Below are 10,834 nucleotides of genomic sequence, written 5' to 3' on the forward strand. Positions count from 1 at the left end.
ATTACAATACAACCGTAATACCAACACTTCCACTATTACAATTGATGTTAATAGTAATCCCATTACCACGAGTCACCAACAGTAGGATAGGAGACTTAAATTTAAATGAAATACAACCTCCATCACTTCCATGGCAGGGTCAATAAAAGGTTAGCAGATGAGGTTAGCATGATGCTCTGTATTGTTCTGATGTTGCCTGCCACAACATGTTGCTTTTACAAAATGTGGCCCATACAGTATGACTCTCAGATGTGATGAGGATCTGGGGGCTGAGAATAAGCTCCCGTATCGCTGGCTAGTTTTAAAATGGCATTCATCACAAGTCATTTGGCAACCGGTTGATCCAGATTTAGGCCGCTGTTGATTTAAGCCGTCAAAACAAAGAGCTGAAAGAGGCAAACAAGCTCTGAAGAGCTGAAGGGAACTGGTGAAGATTCTGTTTTCACTATGAATATGACTTTATATTACAAATAGTTATTTGACACAATCTTCTTAAAGAAATATCGATCAGTGCTGCTTTCATTTAAATATGTTCATGTACTGATTGCATAATGTCTTTGTATTCACTGAAAGGAGTTATCCAAATGTCAGCAGAGTAATCAATGTCTCCTTTGTACTAAATGGCACCAGAAGGTAAAACTTTCCCCAGCAGAATCACCACTGTGAACATTCATTGATCATTTAATCGATGATCATATCTCGTCCTAGCGGGGCTTGTAACGGTGCCTGACATGAGTGGTCACATGACTGATGTGTCAGTCTGGCTTTTCTTATTACAGCATCTAGTGAGGAAGGGCAGTGATACGAGCATAAGACTTTTATACACATACTGTCCAGGTTCTCCACAGATACAGGATATAGAGTCAGAGGTTGTGGACCGGGACAGTCAGTGGACAGCAGTCTTCATAATTATTGCCACGACTATGAGCTAAGTGCTATAATGTTTTTATGTCTTTTGTGGTGATATTTTATGACATCCTGGTGTGTAATGTCCTTTTAAATGAACAAACGGCAGGTAGTAGAGGAAGCTGCCGGTACGGTGGACCAGTCTGTGCTGCCACCTGCTGGTTTCCCTTCATCTCTCTCACCCAAAGACATTTAAAGGAAGAACAGCACACACACAACACAGTCAGTAATCTTTTTTTCTCTTTGTGTTGTACATGTTGACCAAAGACTGTTGAAATGACTTGATATACCTTCAGAAATTAATGTGTTTAACTCAATCACATCACAATTGTACTTTCTTTGACTCATGTAGTGGTGATGTGCGTCTAAAAGAACATATTTGTTTCATTTATTCCACCTTACAGAAATGAAAGTTTTCACGTGTGAAATATAATACATTATACATTACTATATCCCGATGGTTCTTGGCATCATGGTCTGGTGGACTTTGCACTTTCTTTTGCACCAGGGAGAAGGAGAAACACTACTTTGTTCCTCTTTGTTCTGCACTGTAAACAGAAGAATGACAATAAAGTCTCTTTTATCTCTTCTCTTCTATACAGATTGAAATGTGTTACTATTCATGTTGCGGGTTGAGGGTGAGAATGTGTCTGGCAGTAATAATGGAGACACATTATACAATAAGTTACTGTTCTTAGGCCCCAACACAAGTGTTCATGCAGCTCAAAAATGCCACTGACAGCGCATTTAGGGTGATGCATGTTCATGTTTTTAGCAAATTTATAACAAACAACAGACGTCAAAGGGTCATTTTAAAGTCAGACCTTATTAAAATGTTGAACAACTTCACTGACAGCTGTATGTGAAACTAACTGGGCAGATTCTCACTGAGTTTATACTAATGGTTAGTTTGTCAGTCAGGTTGTCCTTTGCACCATAAATGAGAGCAAAGATCTGTGTTTTAAGAAAACGTCTATTGTTTATTGCTATTTGGAGTTACAAACTGTGGTTATTTATTGATTTTATTTGTGTATTTGGCATTTCTTACACTGAACAAACAACTGAACGATTAATAACACACAGTTTTTTATTTCCTAGAAGCAACGCATGAGTGAGTCATAAGTGAGTGTAACAAATTTTTACTTGTTTTCCAAATGAGCCCCCCTTCTTTGAGTGTGTGTCTGCCCCCCCCCCCCCCCATTCAACATTTTCTAGACCCACCCCTGAGGCAATGTGTCAAAAATTTTCCATTGATATTGATATACAGTACATCACTGAGCCGGCACTGAGTCTGTATATTGAATGTTTCCAGTAGCCTCTATTTACTGTTTTGCATGTTTATATTTATATAATTTTTTCACTTATTTCTTAATCTTTATTCAGTTTTTGTTTGACTTCTCTGATGTGAGTCGTTTGTGTCTGCTGGAATAGGATAAAGGGATACAGCTCCCTGACCTCTGCTCTGCAGGATCTGCTAAACAACAAAATCATCGTCACATTTTGTGCCACATGTGCAAATTCCAGTCTTTTGATAGCAGAGTCACATTTACTTCTGTGGGATCACTTCGCTTCCACTTCCTCCTCCAGAGCCTCCTCCTGAGCAGCAGCGGCGGCGGCAGCGGCTCCGGTCATGTGACAGCAGATCCTCCTCACAGACAGACAGACAGACAGACTGACGGACACAGACCCCTCTGCTCTGTCCGAGGTGTCCTTAGACAAGGTAAGAAGAGTTTTATTCGCTGTGTTTTTTCAACAAGAAGCCACAAACCATCTGTCGGATTACAGTCTCCAAACTAAAACAGAGCTAAATGCTAACTTGACCATTGATTTTTGATGGTGAAAGATGCGCCAAGCTAACACAGCGTGGCGACAGTAGCCCGGTGTGTGCGTTCAGCCTTCAAAGTTAAAGTTTTAACGGGAAACAGTAATTAATAGTTGGTGGGAGACATAGGCCTGCTCATCCTTTACTTTAGTTAATTTAGCCATAGGCTTACCTCAAAGTAGAAATGCTCTATTATAAGTAATAGTCCTGCATTTAAAAATATATTTTGATGATTATAATTTATTATTACTAACCCTGATTCAACATGTAAGCAGCATTTTAATGTTGTAGGTGGAAGCTACTTTAACTGCTTCATATCCTGTTGTTGTGTAATCTTTAACAACATAATATATATTACAAACTGAGCGATTACTTGATTAATCGATTGTTTGACTGAAAGAAAATTAGTTTGCCAACTATTTTAATAATCAATGTACGCTTCAGTCATTTTTTCAAGCAAAAATGTAAAGTGCTTCTTAAATGTGAGGATTTGTTGCTTTTCTTTGTCGTTTATGTCAGTAAAAGAAGAGTTTTGGGTTTTGGACTGTTGGTTGGACAAAAGAAGCAATTTGAAGGCGTCACTTTGGGCTCTGGGAAATTGTGATGAGCATTTTTCACAGATTTATTTGACATTTTATAGACGTTTAATCGATTAATCGTGAAAATAATCGTTAGTTGCAGTTCTAAACTGATCACATGTTTTGTGTGTAAAGTGTTCATCTAGAAAGTAACTATGGCTGTTAAATAAGTGTAGTGGAGTAAAAAGTACAAATATTCCTCTGAAATGTGGTGAAGTATGTTATGGAATTGTCTCTCTTCATCTCTGTCCTCGAGGGGACAGAAGCAGCGGCCAGCGGCGGTAGAAAACTGAGCTTTGATCAGCACTAGGTTAGTGATAGGTCTCAGTGGAAGAGCCACTGTCTGCCCCCCTTTGAGATCACCAGATCAGCTGTCTGTGGTGTTGGGGAAAGACAGGAGCCATTCAGAAAAGGAGAGCCTCGTTGCTGTAGCAACCAAGGTCAGAGGCGGTGGGGTTCATGTATGAACTATTCCGGGTAAACATCTTTCCTTGTTTGGAGGACTAACGCTTATTAGACTAATCAACACCTGTTGTTAGTGCATCATGCAGTAACCACTGTATTGATAATCTCTTGAACCTCCATGGCCAAGCTTCAATAAATACTTCCCAGCATGAGACATCATTCACTGATGAGTTGACCGTTGCTCTTTCCAGATTTCCATAACAAAGTATAAAGTAATGAGATAGTTTAGGTTAGATTTGTTCATCTTATCTGTCTCTGAGATTTATGATAATAGTGTTTGGAGTTTAGATTCAGGGGCTCAACATCTTTAAAAAAAAAAAAAAAGAAGCTGTACAAGAATATTTCCAGCAGGTTTTCTTTTTCCAGACGTCACTCTGGATAATTCACATAACACACTGGCGACATATTTCCCTCATTTCTCCTCAGAAATGTCATGTAGTGTGAAATTACGGTGTAAGTGTCAGAGAACAACTGTGCAACTTGTTAGAAAAAGAAATCTTTAGAAAGAATCAATGATGAAGCCGTTAAAAAGGCAAAAGTAGACGAGGGGATGTCACACGTCGTACCTGTTATCACAAACTGATGTCCACGTTCTTTTTGAAAGGAGCGATGTCTGTGGTGAAGCTGGAGGAGTGTCGACAGCGGATTCGCACAGAACTGGACAACGTAGTGGACTTCTGGCTCAAATACTCTCATGACACTGAACATGGGTGCTGAAGTTACTCTTGAATGCTTTTGAAATGAAAATATTGTCTGCTGGTATCTTTTTTTAAACTATCACTAACAGTTTGTAGTGTGCATGCAGTCTGTATCCATGTGATGAACCTGAACCTCTGCTTCCTGTTCCAGAGGCTTCTTCACTTGTATTGGGAGGGATGGGAAGGTTTATGATGAGCTGAAGTACGTCTGGCTGCAGGGTCGACAGGTAAGTCTCTGTAGTGACACTGGCCGTGTAAAACAAGTAATTCGCTGTATGAAATGTGGTCATCAGATCTTGTGTGAGTATGTTGGCTTGTTTCTTTCACAGGTGTGGATGTATTGTCGCCTGTACCGAACCGTGGATCGCTTCCGCAAGCCTGAAATCCTCGAGGCAGCAAAAGCTGGTGTGTATGACTGTAAAGCTTGATTCTGCTGCTTTAACCTGTTGAGTCAGCAGGTCAAAGTCCACCACCAAGAAGCTACACAGTGTTTGTTAGGGTGGCAATATCCAGTCACTTTAACTCAGAGCTAATATAACAACAGTCTCCTGCCAGATTGAGATGTCATTTGCTATGTGTTTATATTCATGGTCTCCAGAGCATGAATCCTTATCTTTATCCTGACCCCTGACCTTTCATCTAGCATCAACTTAGTGCCAAACTTTCCACAAACAAGACCAACCCTGAACTCACAACAGTACTGAAGCGTCAGTCCCTTCAATCCACATTAACTCTGACTTCTGTTCGGCCGTCTCAGGTTGATGGGAATATCATTAGTTCTGCAGGTACTTGGTCATAAACCCTAACATAGTGTCTTGCTCAAGGACACTTCGGCGAGACAGGGGGAGCCAGGGATCGAACCCACAACCCGCTCTACCTCCCGTGCGACAGCGCTAACCGCTGCGTCACCGTGCAGCCCAGAACGAACCAAATTTCACAGCAAATTATCATCCTCAGTTATTGGGTGTAATGAAGATGGCCGCCTCCAGAAGCTGCTAGCAGAGCTTTAGCTTCATCTTTTTTTCTCAGAAGATACTCATAATTTTCCAATACATTATTTAATATATTACCCTCCAACCAGTCATCAAAATGCATCCCCTGGAAGCATTTGTAAATTAAAATAATTTGTATTTAAAATGTAGTAAATCTTCGCAGTTGATTCAGATATTTGGACCTCATTATATTTTAACCTTAAAAGTCTGAATGTTCAGGTGTTTATTGTGACTTCAGCGTTTCACACGTCCGCAGGTGAATCTTTGCAACAGATGGTGCAGCGCCGAGGTGATTAATGGCAGTCATGATAGTGTTCACTCTGTACTCTCTGTTAAGTACACAGTAAAGTGCACAGTGTCGTCACTGTTGGGTGGAAATCTGCAAAATGTCCTGACCTTTTTATAGGAACTAATGTAACAGCCAGGCTTTTAGCTTGACAAGCATTTATTTGTGATGTTAGCAAGGAAGCTTTAAAGGGGTTTTACAATACAAGGCTCTGCCCACAGAACTTTTAATTGAGTTCAAAACATGTACATAACCAAGATTTGGAGTGAAATGTCTTTCACTTGACGGCAATATATTGAAGAAGATTTTCCATTTTTAACACGTAAAAACCCAACTGTTGGTTGTTGTAATTCTGGGCCCAGTTTGTGGTCGACCACTGAACACTGTTCTCCAGCAGCACGAACACGCTAGCATCGTGGCTCTCTCTGTAATGGTCCTGTCATGTCGTAAACATTTACATGTTACACTTACGACTTTATGAGTACTACTTGACGCTTATTGCTCATATTGACGCGTCTAATCATAAGCTCATGTTATATTGTTCTGTTTGCATCTCAGGAGGAGCATTCCTGAGGAAGTTTGCTCGTGTGTCCAGCGGCAGCAGCGGCCAGTGGAAGTGTGCCTTCTGCTTAACAAGAGATGGTAAAGCAGTCAAAATTCAGAGGACTATATTCAGTGAGTGTTTCTACATCATGGCCATGGACGAACTGAGCAGGGTCACTGGTGACAAGGACATGCAGGTACAAAGGATTTTCAGTGGAGCACAAACTATTGCATAATGTGAAAGGCTGGTTGCTATGACACATGATATATTCATGCTTCTTTGTGAATGTGGTGACTCAGTGAGCTGATGTGTTGTGCGTTCATGAGGTCAAATTTGACTCTATTGATCCATTGATCCATGAGTAACAATATACTTCAGGACGTGCACGCTGCAGTGTTGTACAGCTTCATTAACAGACCTTTTCTGTGGTAGCTGAGATTAATAAGAGACACAAAGACACAATGATCCTGTTTTAGAGAGGCAGATTCAAACTAGGACCCCTGTGTTGTGACACAGATGTTACATGTACTGGATTTGTGCTGCTTTTATGCTGATGGTGCATTAACAGAAACGGTTGTTGAAACTCACCAAGCTGCAGTAAAAGTAGTTCCCTATTTCTTAGCAAATTTGGATCATGGTTCCCCAAAAGTGGTCCTAAATCTCGTTTTCAATATCCAGTGCTCGTTGTTGAGAAATAGAGTGATATGTTGTCTACGCTTTGTGGCAGCAACAATGACTTTATCTGAAGATGTATCCAAATTTATATAAATTTAATAGTATTGATTTTACTTTGTATGTTTTGAACTTCATGGACAGTTTGAATTTTCAAAAGTAATATTTTTTCCTCAGCAAACTATGACTACTGAGAGCCCTTCAGTTTTAATTCATAAATGCACTTGTCTGCCAAAAACATATGAACTATTTAACGAAATTGAGCCTTCAATACAATAATCTATGCTGTAATAATAAAAAGAGACTGTCAGAATTGTTTTTTATGTATTCACATTGCGACAACATAACACACAGTGCAGTTGAGGCTGATGGGAATGTCATTGGTTTCCAGGTATTTGGTCATAAAGCAAAGTACGCAGACACAAGTAGACACATTTTACATTTGCATTACCTGCTTGTGTCAGGGAATGCCAAGTTATTAGGGTTCATCTGCTTCACACTATGAATATCCAAATGTACCACATTTTTGCCAAAACTTGGCAAATGTTGAGATATTTCACTTGTGACCTGTTGGTGGCGCTAGATGAAAAGTCAGGAGATCACTTAGTCATTAGCATTCTTCCTCCGGGGAACATGAATGCCTGGACCAAATCATTTCATGGCAATCCATTCAATAACTAAAAGATATTTCACTCGAAACTAAACATGTTAACATCATGGTGGAGACAGATGAAAAGTCATTAAGATTCATCCTCTGTGATGCAGTGCTTGCTAACATGCCATGTGCTACGTGGACATTCACAGTTCACCAGTGATTCAGCTGGGTAATATAGAAGGTTTAATTACATGCCTGAACATGCTTGATCCTTCTACAACCGCCCTCCATGCTGTGTTGTGTTACTAGCTGGAGGCTGAACAGATGATGCAGCAGTTGATCTACTGGGTTCGGGAGGACTCGTCAGGCCTCGGCCGGCCACAGCTTCCCGGAGACGTTCCCTCCAACAGCATGGCAGTTCCCATGATGCTGTTGTGTCTGGTGCAACAGCTAACTGAAGGCCGGGGGCAGGAGGTGGTGCAGAAGTACAGAGAGCTGGGCAGCTGGTGTGTGCAGCAGATCCTACAACACATCCAGGTATGGACACGTAGAACATGACTGATGCTTTGTAGTCAAGAGCTATATAAGTACAAGTAGGGCAGTTTCTCGGTTTCTACGCTTCATGAAGTGATGACATTTAGGTCAGTTAGTTTAGGCCATGCCATACTGTAGCATCAATATCAGTAGACAATTACCAACACAGATGATAAGTCATTTTCTGAGATCTTATAACAGGCTGTTAGCAAACACCCAGGTTAGTCAAACACAACATACTGTTGAGTAAGGTTATGTTGTAGGGCAACTTATGTCAATGTGCCTGTGAATGTGGTTTTCTTCCCTCTGGAACAGAAGCTGATGTATTAGAAGAGTCCAATTAGTGCAAGTGATTTAATATGCTGAATATAAAACCTAATTTTTCCCCTCTGTTACAGAGAAACGGCAAAGCTATTTTAGAGAACGTGTCACTGGAGGGAGCAGAGCTGCCAGGTTGCCAGGGCCGACTGCAGAACCCAGGTAAACACTGACCAGTCGGCCAGATAATAGCAGCCTCAGTGAGTGCATGGGGAAGCTTGGATTGAGCTCTTTTCCTGTTCTTTGTTGCCTACCTCAACATTTTCCATGTTATTTCCCTACATGCTAACCTGTGCTGACTCAGGCCATGCCCTGGAAGCCGGCTGGTTCCTGCTTCAGTTCAGCGCAGAGTCGGGGGACGAGGAGCTCCAGAGGACTGCCATTAACAAGTTTGTGGAGCTCCCTTATCAGTACGGCTGGGATAAAGAGCACGGGGGCCTCTTCTACTTCCTGGATGTGGATGGTCACTGCCCCACACAGGTGAATCAATCATCTACACACATGATGATGTGAAGTTTTATAAATATGCATCGCATACGGCTGTCTGATACTGCTTGTGTATTTGACCAGCTGGAGTGGAGTATGAAGCTGTGGTGGCCTCACTGTGAGGCTCTCATTGCCTTCCTGATGGCCTACAGTCAAACCAAGAGGCCAGAGCTGCTGGAGAGATTCTCTCAAGTTTATGAATACACCTTTAGCCATGTGAGTTTACACTGCAGTGCCAACAACACATTTAACGAATTCTCTTTGTTTTTGAGAGTGAGATGTTCACATGGATCTCAATCTCATGTCTGTGTGTTCAGTACAGAGCTGGAGTCAGGACGTGGTTAGCCTAGCTTAGCATAAAGACTGGAAGCAGGGGGAAACGGCTAGCCTGGCTCTGTCCAAAGTTCGAAAATACACCTACCAACACCTCTAAAGCTCACTGATGAACATGTTGTATCTTGTTTGAGATCCATCTCACGCTTGGAAAGAAAATGTTGAACTATTCCTTTAGCCAGCCACAGTTTTACAAACCAGCTCATAAACCTGTCCTGTGTTTGTAGTACCATTGTAATATAATTAAATGTTGATTTTGTTAATAAATAAGATACATACATCTGTAAATTTATAGTGCACTGTAGGCCTAATATACTGTACGTGTGCCTGACTGCAGTTTCCTGATGCTAAGAGCGGCGAGTGGTTTGGCTATTTGACACAAGAAGGGAAAGTAATGCTGGATTTTAAAGGAGGCCCCTTTAAAGGTAAGGAAGGAACATATTTGAGATGTAGAATTGATTGTATGTCAAAGCAACAGAAGAACCTGTTAAATGACCCTAATGAAATGCTTGTGGAACACAGCAGATCCGCACTGTAGTTTTTAGATGTATCTCTTGACCAGCTGGGTACAGAGAGGTTTGAGCTCTGTGTGAAACCAAGACTCTTGGTTAGTCTAAAGGATTTTACACATCAAAGGGGCGTTGGGGAGTACTACTGCATATGTGAAAAGTAATATAAAGCCTTTAGTGTCTCCAGAGGGAGCTGTGTGAAGTCTGATAAATGTCCTCAAGTGATGCCAGGATCCAGCAGATGCAGCAGAACCAGATATATCCTCTTTTTTATTTCACAAATTCTTCTTCCTGGCACCTACATTACCCATAATGCAACTCTTCCTCTGACAGTTTGGTCGTAGATTGGTGTGTGTTATGCTAGTAGCAGCTAATGTAGCCTGTAGGCTCTAGCCAGCAGCAGAGATGAGCAGCGGGCTACAGAGGTCTGGTAAGCTAATTTCCTTCTCCACACCAACAAACTTTTCAAACTTGTAGTCTTCAGCCTTGATCAACTCTGACTCAAGTGACATCACTTGAGGACATTTATCAGACTTCACACAGCTCCTGGGAACATACTTTAATGTGCAGAATTGATGGAGTTCACCTTTAAGGCCTTTATTATTTCAGTGTATACTGTGCTTTAATGGTGCATACAGTATTACCAAACAAATGACCACAAACTACTTGCCACACAGTGAACCTGGAGCTTTCAGGTCCCATGAGTTTCCTGCTTTGCACCGGTTGGTAAGATAATGTTTCTCTTCTCTTCTTCAGGGTTCTTCCACGTGCCTCGCTGCCTGTACATGTGTGAGCGTATTCTGGATGATCTGCTGGCAAACAAGGACTGAGCATTCTGACATGGATGTTTATAATAATGGGATTCAACCTGATTTTTGGGTCTGTTCACTATATCAAACCACAATTATCAGGTTATAAAGCAAAATTGCACTAATTTTCAAATCTGCATTGCTGTCAAGTTACTTGTTTCACTTCATCACAAACATCCATTCATTGAGTGGCTCATAAAGTTAGTTGTGGAGCTATATTTCAGCAATACTACTGCATAAAATGGTAGTCTTTGTTATGTATCTTCTGACCACCAATGGCAGTTTGT

General features: G+C 41.2%; 1 protein-coding gene across 1 annotated transcript; it reads left to right on the forward strand.

The window, feature by feature from the left end:
• Positions 1–2,568: 2,568 nt before the first annotated feature.
• Positions 2,569–10,618, forward strand: renbp (renin binding protein). Its single transcript, XM_070910910.1, has 11 exons — positions 2,569–2,626; positions 4,376–4,481; positions 4,621–4,696; positions 4,799–4,874; positions 6,306–6,487; positions 7,868–8,095; positions 8,491–8,572; positions 8,715–8,890; positions 8,981–9,112; positions 9,567–9,654; positions 10,495–10,618. Exons 2-11 carry the CDS (start codon positions 4,381–4,383, stop codon positions 10,566–10,568), a joined length of 1,215 nt encoding a protein of 404 aa, XP_070767011.1. The 5' UTR covers positions 2,569–2,626; positions 4,376–4,380; the 3' UTR covers positions 10,569–10,618.
• The last annotated feature ends 216 nt before the right edge of the window (positions 10,619–10,834 follow it).

The sequence above is a fragment of the Enoplosus armatus genome, chromosome 8 (assembly GCF_043641665.1).
Source record: "Enoplosus armatus isolate fEnoArm2 chromosome 8, fEnoArm2.hap1, whole genome shotgun sequence".
NCBI classification, from domain to species: domain Eukaryota; kingdom Metazoa; phylum Chordata; class Actinopteri; order Centrarchiformes; family Enoplosidae; genus Enoplosus; species Enoplosus armatus.